The 19,163-nt window shown below is 35.8% G+C and overlaps 1 protein-coding gene across 2 annotated transcripts in view; it reads left to right on the top strand.

The window, feature by feature from the left end:
• The window catches only part of PTH2R (parathyroid hormone 2 receptor), a 141,754-nt gene that overhangs the window by 84,595 nt on the left and 37,996 nt on the right, over nucleotides 1-19,163 (top strand). For both annotated transcript variants that reach the window (XM_017889351.1, XM_017889350.1), the window contains exons 3-8: nucleotides 1,384-1,494; nucleotides 1,607-1,728; nucleotides 6,239-6,336; nucleotides 7,228-7,417; nucleotides 8,618-8,771; nucleotides 13,740-13,800. In XM_017889351.1, coding sequence (XP_017744840.1) covers nucleotides 1,651-1,728; nucleotides 6,239-6,336; nucleotides 7,228-7,417; nucleotides 8,618-8,771; nucleotides 13,740-13,800 — 581 coding nt within the window. In that variant the 5' untranslated portion in view covers nucleotides 1,384-1,494; nucleotides 1,607-1,650. The remainder of the gene's footprint in view (nucleotides 1-1,383; nucleotides 1,495-1,606; nucleotides 1,729-6,238; nucleotides 6,337-7,227; nucleotides 7,418-8,617; nucleotides 8,772-13,739; nucleotides 13,801-19,163) is intronic.

The following is a 19,163-nucleotide window of genomic DNA, read 5'->3' on the forward strand; positions in this document are numbered from 1 at the left end:
AAATAACACCCAATACTGGAAGGTGATGAGAACTCAGGTGAAAAATACAGCAGGAAAAGGTATAAGGAACATTTTGGGATGCAATTTTAGATGAGCGTGTTTACTCAGAAGTTGACATTTGAGTGCAAATATGTAGGAGATAAGGGAATAAGTCTGTCTGGGTGAGAGGGCAGATCCTGTGGGCACTTCAGGCCTTATAGAAACTTATGTTTTGAGATGGGGAGCTGTTGGAGGATTTGGGGCTATTGTGTCAAAAATAAAGGAAAGAAAGTATGAAGCAAATTTACTGTGCACTAGTTACCAACTTGTCTGAGTCCAGTGAGGCAGAATACCCAGCACATGAGTTATATGAAACGGGTTTATTACTCACAGGTAGGCAGTAAGGAACAACAGAAGCCTAGGAGTCCTTGGGAACTGATGCCCCACGGTTTGGGAAAGCTGCCTGGGCTGGATGGAATCTCAACTGCTCATGACCTGTGTGCACCACAGCAGAGGGACCCCACAAAACAGCCCAACCCTGGTTATATACCTCAGGGAACACACAGTGCACTGGGCTAATATCTGGAGACATCCTATTTCTGGGAGGGCCTGCAACTGAGCCTGGACTGTTCCAGGCAGTTCCTCACCCCTTATCTCAGCATGTTGCATTCCTAGCACATTCTACAGTTATTCTTGAGAACTACAAGAAAAAGGGGCAGGGAGAATTGAGTTCATTCAATGCCACCCAGAGAACTGTCCTGCAGAAAGAAATGTTGGAATCAGGAGGGCCAGTCATAGACTGTTGCACTCATTCAGGTTGGAGATGAAGTGGCTTGGACTATTGTGGTGGCAGTGGATGTTGTGGGAAGTGATGAAGTTCTGGATGCATCTTGAGAAGAGTAGAGTTTATGAGAATGTCATTTGAGATGAATGTTAGACTCAAGGAAAAGTATTGGTAAAAAAGATAAACCTGAGTCTTGGGGCTTGCCAGTGAAGTGTGCTGCTTTAGGTGTTATGTTCTTTAAAACAGTTTTCAAGAATCTAGTGTAAAATGTAGCTACAACTATGATGATCAGAAAAACTTTACCACAGAAGTAGTTCACAGTGATTTCCAATGTTTCTTATAAATTAATTGCTATAGCTATCATAACTAGTATGCTAGAATAATTTGAGTATTTTTGATGTATGCAAAGCAAATGTTCCTATGAATGGGCCTTTGATGAAGCCACACAGTTGAATTTTGGGACATTTACATCATATCTATCCTATCTAGTTTCAAAAACTACCAACTTGTTTTAATTTTGCTACAGACAATGACCTAAAATTTTGTATTTTGAATGCATTTGTTCTGTGGTTCCAACTACGTTTTTCTTTGCTTATTTGCTTCAATTTTTTTCTCATTAGAAGGAAATTGTTTCCCTGAATGGGATGGACTCATTTGCTGGCCCAGAGGAACAGTGGGGAAAATATTGGCTGTTCCATGCCCTCCTTATATTTATGACTTCAACCATAAAGGTAGTGAATTTTTATGAAATGATTAATTTAAAACAAACATTTACTAATCCTTTTTCTTGGTAATAGATTCTAAGGGAACTGAGCAATCTCAGCATCTTTCATGTCTTTACAGGAGTTGCTTTCCGACACTGTAACCCCAATGGAACATGGGATTTTATGCACAGCTTAAATAAAACATGGGCCAATTATTCAGACTGCCTTCGCTTTCTGCAGCCAGATATCAGCATAGGAAAGGTAATGGAATTTTTCTATTTGTGAATTCCTAAGGGAAAGCAGAATAATGTTTTAATGCAATTCTCAATTGCCAACCATTATATATAAAAACCCTCTTATTCCATGACACAAGGATCATAAAAGATAAAAGCAATGTTGCAATATTTTCAGATGCATATCAATCATTCTGATATTTTCTATAGCCTAGAGCTACCGGACTGAGATACATACATCCATACTTATACCTGTGTGTATATTATGTTTATTATGTTACATTACATTGTTTGCATTGCATTACATTATGCTGTATTATGAATAAAAATCCCAGTAGGTAGTTAGTAACATGATTCATGGTTTCTTCTTAGTTACGTATGAATGGCTACATCTCATCTGTATATTCCAGAAGGACCTTTGCATTTTAGAGGTGCATTTTCCACCTCATAAGATTTACCAATAGATGATTTCATTAGCATATAAAAGACTAGAGTTGTGGGATTAAACGGGAGCAAGAGGCGTCATATAAATCTTCCAGCACAATATCTTAATTTCAGAGATGTGAGTCAACTGAGAACCAGAGATTAGGTGTTAGTCAAAGTGACATACCTCGGTGACAACAGGGTTTAAAGTAGAGCCCTTACGTCCTAATTTCACATCAGGGCTGTTTCCAATATAGAAATCATATGTAAACTTTGGGATATTTTAGAGAGTTACTTTTAAGTTATAAAAGTTGGTTTAAAAGTCATGTTTAAATTTATACCACTTAGACCTCGTGAGTAAAAATGCATGATGATATATGCATATGATGCTAAGAGTTAATGTGATAAATTAGCGTATAAATGATCTTTATGAAAACTCTGAGAATAGTCCATCATACAAAAACTCTTCAAATTTCTGACATATTTCTTTATGTCTGGTGATGTTTTGGGGAGGTAGGGAGGCAGAACAGCAGCAAGAGAAGTAGTGAGTTGAAAGTTTCTTTGTTTGATTTTGCGTTAATAGAACTTCCTATCTTAACTTTCTACCTTAATGAGTTCTTTAGGAATTGGCTGAAAGACTTTCAGTTATCTGTTTAATTGTTGAAAAGCTTCTTAGATAAAATAAGTCAATATGAGGAGATTGTTAGGTACTCTACAATGGAACTAATGTCAGCATTCAGTTAAGCTAAAATGCTTCAAAATAATTTCAGTCTCATTGATAGAAATAAACATTCACTGATACTTAGTGTACTCTGTGATTATCTTTATTTTTGCATTACATGATGAAAAATGCAAACCTTTCAGAGCTGTTAATGGCCATTAAATTAATCATGGAGTTTTTTATTTATTACTTGAACTCTAATCTTAAAACCCATTTTCTGTGATTACTGTTATTTTAAGAATAAAAATAACTAAAGATGGTTGATGTACTCAATATAATGTACTAGTTTATGTAAAATGATTTAAAAGTTAATAGAAAATTGAAGAATTGTGTTAGGTATAATTTAATCTCCTTATAAAAACCACAAAGAAGTTTTCTATTGTTTGGAACCTTTAAGTAATAATTTGGGAAAAACCCAAGAAAACAAAAAAGATCACTAGATATCTCCTGAAGTTTTGACACACTGTAGGGCAAAATGATATTACTTATTTATGAGATATAAATTATTAATGGCTAATAAAATTTTTTTATAAAGAAGGGAAAGCAAAAAACTAAAAAAGTGTACATTTAGAATAAATGCCACATTTTTGTCAGGAAAACAGGACTAAGATATTTTTGAGCACTATTCTTTTTCTCTACATTTTCATATAGTTGGAATGGCAAAATGAGATAATTATTTTAGTAAAAAAAGGGAAGGAATTCTAATGATAAGTGACAAGATTATTAAATTTTTTGGAGTGTGATATTTAAAACAGTAGCATACAGTAGAAACTACCATATAATACATCTCCTATCCAATGGCTAGATGTACTTTTGGAAAGCAATTTAGCAATATATATTTAAAAACTTCAAAGGAATCATATTTTTTAATCTTATAAATTTACTTCTAAAATCAAGCATAAGGATTTAGAATGGGGGAATTGAATGGGAAAAAATGTTCATCAAACAAATAATTATTATAATAAATGTTTCAACAAGTTTACATTTCTAATGAAGAACTGGTTAAATAAACTCAAATATATGCATATAAATGGTATATAGAGTTTGCAGCCTTGGACAATTATTTTGTCTCACAAAAAATTCAGGAATAAACTTGTACATAAATTGAGAATGCAGATGCTTAAAATAATAGGCAATACTTCACAGAAATAGAATGAAATGAAATACATGAAGTACTAGCTGGGCATGGTGGCCTGTGTCTGTAGTTGCAGCTACTTGGGAGGCTGGGGCAGGAGTTCAAGATCAGCCTAGGCAACATAGGGAGATGCCATCTCTTAAGATAATAACAGCAACTTCAAGATATATGTGAAGTACATAAAGTACTAACAGTGTTTCTTTCTGATTGGTTAGAATTTGTAAGATTTTTTTTTCCTCCTCTCTTTTGTATTTTACACAGTATTCAAATATTTTCTATGAAAAGTTTTACTATTTTATTAAGAGAAAATAATAAGTAGTAAATAATATTTTTTAAAAGAAACAAGAGGCAAAGTCTTCCTTCTTCCAGTCAGATTGTAGGCAGTTGCAACAATAAGTTGGGTTAGATGCAAAATTAATAATCTGTAAAAATGAGTTGAGGATACCAAGAAATCTAAATGAACTAAATTCCAGAAATGGGCAAGCCCTTCCTATGAGAGAAGGGACCTATGGCTGCGTGTATCCCTAGGACCACAGTACAAGGGGAGAAAACAGGCCATTGAAGGGGATAAAGAGAAAAGAGAAACTTTTATACCAACTTTTAGCAGACAAGGGCTGGCATAAAGGCTTAGAATCCCAAGGAGTAAGCCCTAGTCTTAGTGAGCTATGATCCACCAGGCAATTCTTTGCTATGAGGTCTTAAATGAGTGCATGGGGAAAGTATGCCAAAGGCTGGGGCAGGCAGAGGGCTCGGAGAAATTCCTTGAGATGTGCACAGGGCTCTCACAGAGTGAAAGGCAGCAGTTGACTGAAGGCATGGATCAGGACAAAGGAGCTGAGAGGCATCTCTTGAGGCACATGGGGCCCTTGCTAACTGCATGACTGATACAGCCCACAGGCCAGGAGAAGGGCAGGGAAGCTGAGAGAAATCTCCTAGAGATGCACAGTTCTCACTAAGCTCAAGGCAGCAGCCAATTGCAAGACCAGGCCCCTGGAACTTTTGACTAATGACCTTCAAGTTGGGGTTCCCACAAACCCCTCTTTAGGCTTGATTAATTTGACAGAGCAGCTCACAAAACTCAGAGAAACACTTACATTTACTATATATTATTATAAAGGATATTTTAAAGGATACAAATAAACAGCCAGGTGAAGAGACACATAGGGTGAAGTCTGGAAGAGTCTGAAGTGCAGGAGCTTCTGTTCTGGCGGAGTTGGGGTGCATCACCCTTCTGGTAAATGGATGAGTTCTTGTTCACCTTCCTGAAAGCCTCTGTAAGTTCAGCTGTCTAGCAGCTCTTTATATCCCATTTTCTTGGCCCTTTTATGGAGACTTCATTGGATTGGCCTGATCGAAACATGGAAAACCTTTGCTGGGTTTCCCCATTCGGTCTATTAGTATTAGTTTAGATCCTTTTTGTCCAATCACATTTTTACACCATTGTCCAATCTTAAAAGATCCCATACTGTATAATTCTACTTATATGACATTTATGAAATGACAAAATTATAGAGATAGAAAACAGATTAAGGGTTTCCAGGTGTTTGGGATAGTGGAGAGGGGGGTGTCACTATAAAGGGACAGAACAAGGGAGAATTTGTGCTGGTGAAATCATTCTGTACTTGATTACAGTAATGATTCTGAAAATGTACATATAATAAAATGACATAGAACTATAAATATGCACATTACATCAATACTAAATTTCTGATTTTGATATTTTAGTAAAATTATGTAAGATGTAAGCTTTGGAGAATACTGGGTGAGGGGAACCTGGGGCTTTTCTTACACTATTTTCTACTTCTTTTATATTTAAAAATACCTAATTATTTTAAAATGAAATAATTGGAAAAGAATGAACCATTTATACAGGTAACAATATCGATGAACATAAAAAACAGTATATTGACCAAAAGAGTATATCCTGTATCGTGTAATCCTAAGAAGTCTAAGAGTAGCCAAGAAGTGTATGAAGTATGTGAACAGAGAAAGCTAATTTGTGGTGACAGATATTGAACAGTGGTTTCCTGGGGGTGGATGGTGGGTGTTTTTTTGACTAGCAAGGGACACGAATGAACTTGGTTTGTCAAAACCTGTCAAAACGCTCATTCCAGATCTCTACATTTTATTGCATTCTAATTACAGCTCAAAAAAGTTAAAGAGAATTAGAAATAAGATTCCAAAAATGGCATGCTATTTCTTTGCCAGTTTGTTGGTAAAATAGTCCTGTATCATACATGAGCATCTCTTCCCTTGCAGCAAGAATTCTTTGAACGCCTCTATGTAATGTATACTATTGGCTACTCCATCTCTTTTGGTTCCTTGGCTGTGGCTATTCTCATCATTGGTTACTTCAGGTGAGCGATGCCTATCACTTTCTCCGTAAAGGGACACATTCTCTTTTCTATCCAGAGAAGACATGGCGGTCTCACAATATTTTTCAAATGTTTTCCTCAAATGCAAGTTTTCGAATTCAGCCTGATGTTATTATATTATTTGACAATTAATTTTTCATGACAAATTCAGGGTTCTTGGTTTAAAAACTTAAAGCATCAAAGTAGTATGAAACCTTTAAGCCAATAAGTATGTATTGCAGTATATTTATTGTAAAGTGAGACAGCATCTAGTTGAATGAGTTCCCAAGTGATTTTGGTGGTATTGAACAAAAATTCATCTGAAATAATCCCCCAAATTATTGGATATCAGCACATAAAGAAACAATATTTATTGCTTTTGTTATGGTTTATTTTTTATACACTTTAACATGTGTCCAATTCCATTCAACTTAATCTAAATCATTACAAAATTTTGAGCACCAATTCAGTTGGCCCTTCATATACTGGGATTTCACATCCCCAGATTCAACAGACTGTGGATGGAAAATACTCAGGAAAAAAAAAAGTTTGGTTGTGTTTGTACTGAACATTTTCATGCTTATTTTTGGGGTCATTTGTCTCTAAACAACACAGTATAACATGTACTTACATAGCATTCACATCGTATTTGGTATTGTAACTAATCTAGAGATGATTTAAAGTAACAAGATGATGTGCATAGGTTATATGCAAATACTGCAGTATATCATATAAAGGACTTGAGTATCTGCAGATTTTGGAATTTGTTTGGAGTCTTGAACCAGTCCCTGCTGGAGGGGAGCAGGCTGGCTGGTGGTGGCAGCAGTCGCTCTGGGTATTTTTCCCCATTTTAACTTTTATCCAAATTTGAATACTGAATATTTCTCTCCATAGACGATTGCATTGCACTAGGAACTATATCCACATGCACTTATTTGTGTCTTTCATGCTGAGAGCTACAAGCATCTTTGTCAAAGACAGAGTAGTCCACACTCACATAGGAGTAAAGGAGCTGGAGTCCCTAATAATGCAGGATGACCCACAAAATTCCATTGAAGCACCTTCTGTGGACAAATCACAATATGTAAGTGTTTTCACCATTTTCTCTCATTACTAATTTGTATAACATTACAAATAAGTACAATTTTACAGTCCACAACACATATGTTAACTTGCTTTTGCTTATCTCTGAACTAACTAAAATGGATTATCAATTTATATAGTGATGTTTTCTACCTCAATTCTGTCCTTTCATGTCTAATCAATCATGATTTTATTAAAAGTTCTTGGGTTTTTTCCTCAAGAGTATTCTGGAATGGAAACTGCAAAATGCACAACATTGGAATGGTATTTAGTGTAGGCACCACAGCAATTGTCATGGGCCTCACCACTTTCGAAAGTAAAAACCCATCAGCAAAACCAGAAGCTTGCAATTTAAAAGCCCATGATATTTAGTCCCTTTATTAAATACTCAACGACTTGTTCCAATATAAAATTTTATGTTACTTGATTCTGCTCTTGAATGTCCTGGTGGTAGTAAGTAGATTGATCCAATGATTCACTCAATTAGATCATTGAAGCAATATATCTGAAATTAGGTATAGTAGATGGATTGTCTTGATAGTGTGAATTAATACCCCATCTGGATCTTTGCCTTTGCCCTGTAACTTTATGATCCCTGCTGATTCTGATTCTGGGCTGCCACTGTGAGTTGCTTTCTTCAACAGAAAGAAGTGGAAGCAACAGTGTACCAATTGAGAGTAGACCTCTAATAAGTGAGCCTAGCCCAGACAAGCCTAGCCCAGATCAGACAAACCACCCAGCCCATCCACAGATTTATGAGATATGTTAAATATTCACTGTTTAAGTCACTAACTTTGGGGGCAGCTTGTTTTGCAGCAATAGCTGCATAAAAAGACCAAAATAAAATAAATTCAAGCTAGAAATGTGGGTAACATTCTCTTCTTTATGCTTTTCTATGTGTTCCTAATTTTCTGTGATGGTCATGTATTATTTTTATAAAGTGAAAAAATTGAGAAAAGGTGATTTTTTTGGGTAACTTCTTAAAGAAAAAACGTATTTTAAGAATAGAATCAAGTTCATGTCTCGAAAAATGATGCATTAAAATAACTGTTTTGGCCTGTCAACAGTTTTGACTTTACTGTGTAAAGGAGACATATTAACCTGAAAAAGAAACTGAAGGCTTGTTTTTTAGTGGTCTAATCTTGGCATCCAGTACAACGAAGAGTTCTAATATGATGCAATTCTGGTTTATTTGTAATAGATCGGGTGCAAGATGGCTGTTGTGATGTTTATTTACTTCCTGGCTACAAACTATTATTGGATCCTGGTGGAAGGTCTCTACCTGCATAGTCTCATTTTTGTGGCTTTCTTTTCGGACACCAAATATCTATGGGGCTTCATCTTGATAGGCTGGGGTAAGGCATTTATATCTCCATTCCTTCCAAACTGGATGATGGATATGATGACATTCTGTCATGCCCATTGTTAGCATCCCTACAGCCATTTTCCTGAAACAATCCCTCCCATTCTTATTTTTATCTCCCTTTCTTTTATTGTTCTATTCTTAGACAAAAATAATTAAGATCAAGTCTATGATTCTCCCAGTGGTGACGAACTTTTAAAATTATTTGTGGTTAGTGTTCTTAGACCAGATTCTTGAGAGGATTCTTTGGAGGAAATGTAAGAGAACTCATTGTAAGCCATACACATGTAAAACTAAATGTCAGTGTTCTACTTTATCAATAATTTTATCTTAAAAATTTTTATTTTTGAATTTCTAAGCTATAATGATATATTTTTGGTTTGTATTTCTAGGTCATATGATGAGAGTGCCAGAAATGAATTTGTAGGACCATCCTGACTGTATTTAACAAATACAAATTACAAACTAATTGTGTGGACTTACCATGTGTTTTAGAAGGAAATTATTCAAATTCCTTTTGGCATAAGTAATTAAAAAAGTATTCAGTTCTCATTCCAAAATGGTTTAGCAGTACAAGGGGATTACTGGATTAGGCACTGACTCAACATGACATGGAGAGAAGAAATTGTTTGCTTGTTAAAAATTAAGTGAAATTAAAACTCATATGTGGTTAAAATTGAGAAGAAGTTGGAGATTAACAGTTGCAGATCTCAATTGCTATTTTAATATTTAAATTAGGAGGTGCTCAGCATAGGAAAAAAATTCACTAAGTAGCTCATAACTAAATTTGAAGGTTTTTTTTCTCTCCAAAATAAGAATATATGTTTGCCCTATTTTGCCTTAATTTTTTTTCTTAACAATTGAAATGTGAAGAAATGTCGAAGTAAGAATGCTGAAACGTTCTACTAGCTAATTAATAACCTTTAAGAAGACAAAGAAAAATCAATTTACTGTATGTACTTATTTATTATGAAATAATCATCACATTTAAAAGCTGTGTTTTTGTAGACAGCTCATCTGTTTTTTAAGGTGCTTTCTATCTTTGACTAGGCGATTGTAAAAATCAAGAAAGATAATATTTTGTTTTTTAGGATCCTTTGGAAATTTTCTTGACAGTTTGTGGTAGTTTGCCTTCCTTCAAATCAAAATTATATCTGTATACCCACATAATTATTAGGAGTTGGAAAAGGTGTTGATAGAAAATTCAATAATGAACGTAGACATTTGTTTATTTGGGTTATATTTTATTTTTCGAATTTCTTCATCATTGCTCACACTTTAATAAATACTACTGGCTGGGCGCGGTGGCTCAAGCCTGTAATCCCAGCACTTTGGGAGGCCGAGACGGGCGGATCACGAGGTCAGGAGATCGAGACCTTCCTGGCTAATATGGTGAAACCCCGTCTCTACTAAAAAATACAAAAAAAAACTAGCCTGGCGAGGTGGCGGGCGCCTGTAGTCCCAGCTATTCAGGAGGCTGAGGCAGGAGAATGGCGCAAACCCGGGAGGCGGAGCTTGCAGTGAGCTGAGATCTGGCCACTGCACTCCAGCCTGGGCGACAGAGCGAGACTCCGTCTCAAAAATAAATAAATAAATAAATACTACTGTTAGTCACATTGTAGTGATGTGTGGAGTTACACTTATATTGATTGTGATGATCCTTTCCTTTTTAAATGTTTTATTATTTTATTTCTTATTATTTGTTAGAGATGTGGTCTTGTTATGTTGCCCAGGCTGGTCTTGAACCCCTGGCCTCAAGCAATCCTCCTGCCTCGGCTTCTCAAAGTGCTAGGATTACAGGTGTGAGCGACCATGCGCAATCTGATTGTGATGATTCATAAAAATAAATTGGAAGGAAAGGAAAGGACAAGCTCGAGAAGAATAGGTGTCATATCTGACCTTTACTAAATTAAAGGCAAATATTTAAAATGGCTGTTTTTACATTTTTTTATTATAAAACAAGATATATAGAGAAGTAAAGGTGAATACTAGTGATAACTGTTCCTGTTCTTTCAACCAAGCACATTGTTAATTTTCCCCATCCTTGTCTCAGTTTTCCCATAAATAAGGTGCTTTATTCTTAGTTCCATTTTATTTCAACTACACATTTTCCTCTATTTTAATTCTGTATGTAAAAGGTAAGTCTTTTTTTATTGTTACTAAATATGGTAATTTACTTTTATATTAGCAGCCATCCTTAATTTTCAACTGTCAGATGAAACACCAGTATGTACATATCATCATATAAAAGCACCTATCCTAGTAATACCATCTTACATAGAATATTTTCACATAATGTGTTCCATGAAAATAATCAGGAGATGGTTCCACACTCCCATTTTATTCCTTTTATAAAATATCTTAATCCAGCAAACATTTTTTGATCATCCACTTGGCAGTAAGTGTTTAAACACAGAGACATGTGTTAAAGTCTCCCACACAAGATGCATGCACTCTGACGCTTCAAGTTATTTTGTTTGTTTGTTTTCTTGTTGTGATCATATGTATCATATTCAACATTTTAAATTTATAGTTATTTTAAAGTTAAAGTTTTGTCTTCACAAAACTTATTTATATTGTATTGACATGTCTTATGAAAATAATTCCACTTTGGGATGCCGAAGCAGGCGGATCACGAGGTCAGGAGACCGAGACCATCCTGGCTAACACGGCGAAACCCCGTCTCTACTAAAACTACAAAAAAATTCGCCGGGCGTGGCAGCGGGCGCCTGTAGTCCCAGCTGCTGGGGCAGCTGAGGCAGGAGAATGGTGTGAACCTGGGAGGCGCAGCTTGCAGTGAGCCAAGATCGTGCCACTGCACTGCAGTCTGGGTGACAGAGCAAGACTCTGTTTCAAAAAAAAAAAAAAAAAAGAAAATAACTAAACTTTCAGTAAATGCACATATTGGATAACATTTAAATTTATATTAAATTTACTTAATTTAACATTTAAATTTAAAATAACATTTACATGTCAAGTATTTTTGCCTTTATTTCTGTGTTCTAAATTATGTAACAATGTCATATTAAGACTGGTGATCAAAAATCCTTAAAGGATCCCAAAGTGGTTTTCTGTTCTTTATTCTTCCATGATAGTCTTTATGCTAGTGTTATGCATAAGATTCTCTAAGAAGATGAGAAAAGCCAATTCCATAAAGACATAGTGCCTATGTATCATATTTGATGTAATTATCATCTAAAACATAATGCCAACTCAAGCACCATTAGTAAATATTGTATAGAACAGCATTTAGGAAGTGCCTGATTAGAAGACTGTAAAGGAAGCAGAAGATGCAGATATAAGAATGATAAAATGTGAAAATTGATGAAAGACAGGCAGACACTTTTTGAAGATAACTAAGACAGAACAGCTGAGGGATCTATGTCAGGCCATATGGTAGGATCTATGCCAGGCTGTATGGTGCATTTATATCTAACCATCCTACCAGAAGCCGCTGTCCCCTCCCCATTACACAGTATCACTTTTATTTATTCTTCATAGCACCAATTCATAACCAAAAGTAACTGAAGTTGCTTTGTTAATTTTGACTGCTTCACCAGAATATAAGTTTTAGAAAACAGGGATATTGTTTATTTGTTCATTATTTATATGATTTAGAACAATCTTTGATACATAAGTAGACACTTAATAAATGACTAATGGAGAAATGTGATTGATAGATACATAGAATATGCAAACTGAACCTAAGAAATAAACAGAATTAGGTAGATCTATTTTGACAAAAAATTCCTAGAACACAGAATTTGAGCAGATTAAAAAAAGAATACTATAGAAACAAGAAATAAAATTGGAATATAGAATCATAAAATTCAGTAGAAATATAGGCAGGCTGAATTTAAGTTAGATGGTCACCAAGGAGACCAAAGACATGATTGTGCATATCATTATTTTCATCTTTTCTGAAAATTTTCTTTTCTAAGCCTATTTTTTGTTCACTTTGTTACTAAGAAAGAATATCTAAAAAATTACAAATGTGTTTTTTTAAAGGTAAAGAATTTAAAAGTATGCGTGATAAAAAATGTTCTTGCCTAGACCAAAATTTTGTTTTCCCCTTTTGTAAGGTGCTTCCTAGATTCTAAAATGTTTTCCTTATGGTTTCTGTATATCCTTTATTTAAACCTCTTTCATAAAGGCTACATAAGAAAAGTCATCTCTTAAATCTTTCAGTTCCCTACTGCAGTGTTGCATAAAAGTTATGGTTATGATTTTGCGTGTGTGTTATGTTAGAGTTTAAACTACAACATGAGCTGGACAGTGAACTTTTACTGGGGGGCAAAAGAAAGTTGGTATAATGGATTTGATGTTGCAAGCCCAGAAGGTGTTTAGCACTTATGAAGGACAAATATCTCGATTAGAAGACTGTAAAGGAATGCATGAAAATGCATTCCTTTTAATTAATGCATGAAAATGCTTCTATCTTGCGCCAATATGAACTAAAAGAAGAGACTAAACTGGTTAAAGCTTCCTGATTTTTATAACTTGCCTCTGTAGGCCTTCTATTTTAGGATGAAAAGTTCTAAGTTTTTAAACAACAGCATCCCTCAGCTTCTCAGGAGTCTCTGTTGTTGCTTCAGTCTTTGAGAACGTATGATGGTCAGCGTGACACGAGTCAAAGTCAAATGCGCTAACCATTGCCTACTTCCAACCCTAGGAACTTCACTCTTCTCCAAATATGGCTTTTCCCTACACCCCTCAAATAAAAATTAGGCCAGTTTTTATCTTCAGACTAGAGGAACAAATAACATTAATATTCTTGATAATTTCTCAAACTGACACGATTGAAAATTAAGTGGACTTTTCTTGTTCACATATCAGAAATTTTCATGTCTATTTTTCTCTCTGAACTGCTAGTAGTATATTCCTATGTATGGTGAATTTGAGGAAAAAATTCCCTTAATCTTAAAATAAATCTAGTCTCTGAATCATTTTCTGATTGCAGGGTTTCCAGCAGCGTTTGTTGCAGCATGGGCTGTGGCACGGGCAACCCTGGCTGATGCGAGGTGAGTGAAAAGGAAGAGGAAAAGAGAGAACCTCAGATGTCCTCAAGATGCAGGCTTCCTGCTCAGAATTCACACTAGCTACTGTTCTTGATGCCATTGCTCTTTAGGGATGCCACAAAGAAAATTACCTTGGTGCAATGGTAGCTTCCAACACATTACCAGCAAGCTGTCTATTCCAGAGGTCATGGAGCAGAAACACTCACAGACTAGATGCAGGTGCCTGACCTCCACAGATTATGAAATAAATTTAAAATGTAGTGTAAGAAGCAAGTGGAAAGAGATGGGTAAGATAATCCACTTAGGATTTAGTGCAAGCAGATTGAAGAACCACACTACCTGATTCCTAGCGTAGGCAGCATTCACACATCCTCTCTCTCTCTGCCACATCAGCAGCCTTCATACTTCCGCTCTCTCTCTGCCACATCAGCTTTCCCTGCGGATGGTGTGGTTATGAGGACCAGGGATAAGGTGGCAGGAAGCAGAACTACAGACAGAATCTGGTGCCCTGGGCCAGTGACACATACTTACTCCCTTATAGAGATGGAGGGGCAAGTACACTGGCCACAGTGGTAGCTTCTGAATTAGCCTGCAGAGAAGTTCTGGGTTTTATTTGTGGCCCTTGGGAAAAGGACACGTGGGAAGGAGTTGCATCAATCACTGGCTGACGATGCCCTCAAAAATATTAAGAACTTTCTGTGTGTCAGGGATTGTTCGTGGCTCTTGTTTATTTAGTATATAATGAATATTTAGAGCCCAGTTGCCTCATGTATCTTTAGTACCTGTGTTTTACACACATGTGGTCTACTAACTCATTTCTGTTTAATGCAAACTGTGGGTTTCATCCTTCCCATTTGTTATCATATCTTCTGTAGCAGAATTAAATATTTTAAAATAATAAACATACATTAGAAGTGGAATTTATCTCTAACTGTGAGTCGTTAAGTTCTTCCAGGTAGCATCGGGCTAAGTTAATGTATCATTTTAAAGTACAGGGCAACAATGCTGTAAATCATTTAAAATGTATCATTTTTAAGGATTCATTTTAATGTATCATGGTACACCTAATACGTTTAAAGAACCATTTAAGTATAAAGGGTACATTTGCATTGAATAGTGAAGAATCCTTTCTTTACATTTTGACAGACCTGAGTTCAAATCTTGATTTAACTGCTTTGCTAGGTTTGGGACCAAGGGACCCAAAACACATGATCTCTTTGTGTATCAGTTTCTCATGTATAAAGCAGAGATAATAATGTACAAATTGCATTAATACATTATTGTGAACACTTAGCGTAGTACCTGGCACTCAATGGGAGTGTGCTGAGAAGGAGCTCAGGTACAGGTGTCTTATAGGCTTGTTCTGCTACTTCTTGGTTCTGGAACAGCAGATGTACAACCTAACCTCTCTGAGCCTCAGTTTTCTCAGCTGTCAAATGCAGTTAAAATGAATACTACTGTCTACAGAGTTGTTGTAAGAATAAATGAGATAATGTGTGTTAAATACCTAATGCAAAGTTTGGAATATACTGGTAGTAAGTGCTAAATACTCATTAACAAGTATTATTCTTTTGCTTCATTAATTTGTATTCACAGGTAATGCCTAAAGAATTTAAAACAGCATTTTTGTATATTGTTATTTCATTAGAAAGCCAAACTCATCCTTCCGTTAATCCTAGCTTATAATATTTTGATTTTTATCCTGTCAAGTCGATGGAAACCTGCTTCTGCTGAAGCTAGAGCTTACAAATTAGGCTGCAGAAAAGATGAGGGGTGGAGGCCTTATAGACCCTCATAGGCCAGATTAGGATGTTTGGTCTTTGTTCAGTAATAATGACAGCAAATTTGCATTTTGTAAAGATAATTACCAGAACATGGGAATTATGTTCTGATGTTGGAGAAAAGTAATAATTAAAACAGTTGCTGGTATTTCTGAGTGCTGACCACATTCCAGGTACTTCATAATTTTGCAAAATTAAGTAAATTAAAACTCATTATCAACTCTATGAAACTGAGGTCAGAGAAGTTGTGTCCAAGGTTGCACAGCCATGAATGATAGAAAAGGACTTTGATCTCAGACATTCAGGCTCTAGAGGCATTCAGAAAATACTTATAGGCAGATAAGATGTTTCTATTGAGATAAGTGGAATTTTTATTATATGTGGAATAGTAGAGTTGAAGAGGGATTCTTTTTATAATATCACTGATAGCTTCTCACTCTTCAGTTGATTTAACACGTCTGGTAATCAAGAGTGCACAGTGGAAAATGTCCAGAGTACACTAGACAATTTTTCTCTTATCTTCACTATGTCTAGACTTTTGTCTTTTTACCTCAGAGAGGTGAAACTTCTAGTTCTTTCTGTTCTGTAAATCAGAAATAGGTTATCACCTACCGTGGACTTTTCAACAATTCCCATTTTTTTGTTGACATATGAGCTCATGCCTGTGTATTTGTATTGCACGTATATATGCAGTGTTGTCTCCTGGCATATGTTTTTCTCATTCACATGATAAAATTAAATATATCTGCATTTCACATATTAAATGATAAAATTAAATATATCTGCATTTTATGGTGAAAACTGTAACTACAAATGTTCTACCTTGTTAGTGTGTTTGAAATCTACTATTCCACCATATAAATCTTCCTTATCATATTCCTGCAGCATTTAGTATACATATTATATAATTATTCCTTTCTTATCTACCATCTTATTTCTCTTAATGTGCAAGTGTAACTGTCTCATTTTTCCAACAAACCATTAATTCCAAATGGGCATAAATGAAATTCCCTGTTTTACAGTAGATAACTCTTCAATGCATGCTGATCAATTCTTCTAGATTCGGCTGACCATTTTTTCTCTCTTTGCTCAGTATCTATTAAGCAATGATAAAGTTTGAGTTAATGCAAGTTGTGAGTTATAAGGAGATGTGGTTTTTCTTCCATTCAGGACTTGCAGCAGTTATTCTCAGCCTCAGTCTTCCATCTGTAAGATGAGAATAATATTCTTGGCCATGACTAATGCTGTGAGTTAGCAGGGGACAGATCTGAGAATTAGATGAGAGGCCATTACGAAAGGGCTTTGTAAACTCCACATTTTAGACAAACCATAAATGTTACCTTCATTGTGGGTAAAGAACCAGTAACTTTTAAGGCCCGATCATCATATATAAATAGAAAAAATCTTGACCACCCATCTCCTATCATTCCTTATAAGTGTCTGATAGCTTGTAAATCGCCCTTTGCTTCTGTCTGACTCAAGTGCCTCCATGCCTGACTGCAGGGAGGCTGCCTGGTAAAGGCTTTCAGTTGTCTCAAATGGACTTTGACCAGAGTCCCCTAGTTGTCTGTGTTTCTCTTGAGGGGCTATATGATGAATGAACATGAAAACATTCATCTTTTGGGTATTATTTCTATTTTAAATAATGATGAGTCAAAGAAAGAAAAGGAAAAAGTAGAAAAGCATCCGGGTACCTGCGCTTTGCTCTCATGGTCAAGCTTATTGCTATGGACTGAATTATGTCTCCCAAAATTCACATGTTAAAGCCCTAACCCCCAACGTGACTGTATTTGGAGATAGGGTCTATAAGGACCTAATTAGTGTTAAGGAGGTCATGAGAGTGGGGCCCTGATATGAAAGGATTAGTGTCCTTATAAGAAGAGATGCCAGAGAGGCTGGCTCTCCCTCTCTCTCTGTGCACACAAAGAAGAGGTCATGTGAGCACACAGCGAGATGGAAGCTACTTACAAGCCAAGAAGAGAGGTCTCACCAGAAATGGACCATGCTGGCACCCTGATCTTGAACTTCTAGTCTCCAGACTGAGAAAATAAACGTCTGTTGTTTAAGCCACTCAGCCTGTGGTATTTTGCTATGGCACCAGCCTGTGGTATTTTGCTATCACATGTCAAGCAGATTAACACACTTATGATAAAGAAAAGATAATTTAAAGAGAGGCAGTTTTAACCTATATATGCAGTAATGCCAAGAATTCTTTCATGTTAATAGAGAACAATTTAATATCCATAGATTGTGTATGCTTTGTAATAGCAGTTCCCTTTTTGTTATCTCCTGGGAACTTTATTTAAGCCAATATATTGTTTTGAGTTACTAGATATTTCCTTCAGGAATTATTTTGTCTGCTATACACTGAAAAAAAAATCACACGCTGTGAATACCTAAACTCTATAAAGAACCTGTCACTCACTGTTTCTGAAAATTGGAACTGTACAGAGTCATTGTCTTTAGGAGTAGCCTTCCTCCTACTTGCTTCAAAGCTCCCCATTCATCAGCTTCCCTCAGTTCTAAAACTTGTTGGCTTTGGATTTTTCCTTGCTTTGATCCCTTTATGCTATTTGAATTTGTTAACAATTGAGGGTTGATGTTATCTACATTGACATCATTATTGCTATATATACACAGTGAGATTGGAAATTGCAAAGAAAACTTGCAACAGCTGCTATTTGATTTACATGGGAGGGAGGTGGCATCAGTAAAAAGGTACTAATTAATGCTATCATGATCATATTCTGAGATGTGTAACTGTATGACCTAGATACAGAATTTCAGAGATGATAGGACTGAAGGCATTTTCTGGTTCAATCCTCCTGTATTAGGGATAAGTAAAATGTGATCCAGAGACATCAGGACACATTCTCAAAGCTTACAGCTAGACTGAAGCAGAATTTTGACTCATTCATTCAATTAGTTACATCATGTGACCACCGTGCAAAATATTTCACTTTCTTCCTAACTTACTCAGAATAAAATCTTGAATTTTACAGTGCCCAAATCTGGGATAATTGGATGAAGGGTCATTTTATATTTAATTTTGCCTATAAACATAAGCTATATTACTACTTACCTGAGAAGATTTCAAAATTGCCTGATTCAACTTCACATAAAATTCAGCTTTTCTATAGATGGAGTTTTTGTGGGTTTTCTTGGGTGTTATCTGACCTATATAGTGCCATGTGACAACATTCGCGGGAGAGAACAGAAGTTAAATATCTTCAAAGGATGGATGGGGTTCATATTCATGTCTTACATTTGAGACTCACTGTTTTCTAATCTGGCCTTTCGAAGTGAAACCTCTGATTTTCTCTGCATCTTGGCCATTTAGAGATAAGCATATCAGACCCAGTTTTAAACGATACGTTAAACTCTATTGATATACAAAAGAAGTCTCTTTCAGATCTAAAATTCTATTAGGTGTTATTTGGGCTGGGTGTGGTGGCTCATGCCTGTAATCCCAGTGCTTTGGGAGGCCAAAGCTGGCTGATTTCTTGAGACCAGGGGTTCAAGATCAGCATGGCCAACATGGTAAAACTCCATCTCTACTAAAAATGCAAAAAAAAAAAAAAAAAA

Source organism: Rhinopithecus bieti, unplaced genomic scaffold (assembly GCF_001698545.2).
Source record: "Rhinopithecus bieti isolate Rb0 unplaced genomic scaffold, ASM169854v2 scaffold_17939, whole genome shotgun sequence".
Lineage (NCBI taxonomy): Eukaryota > Metazoa > Chordata > Mammalia > Primates > Cercopithecidae > Rhinopithecus > Rhinopithecus bieti.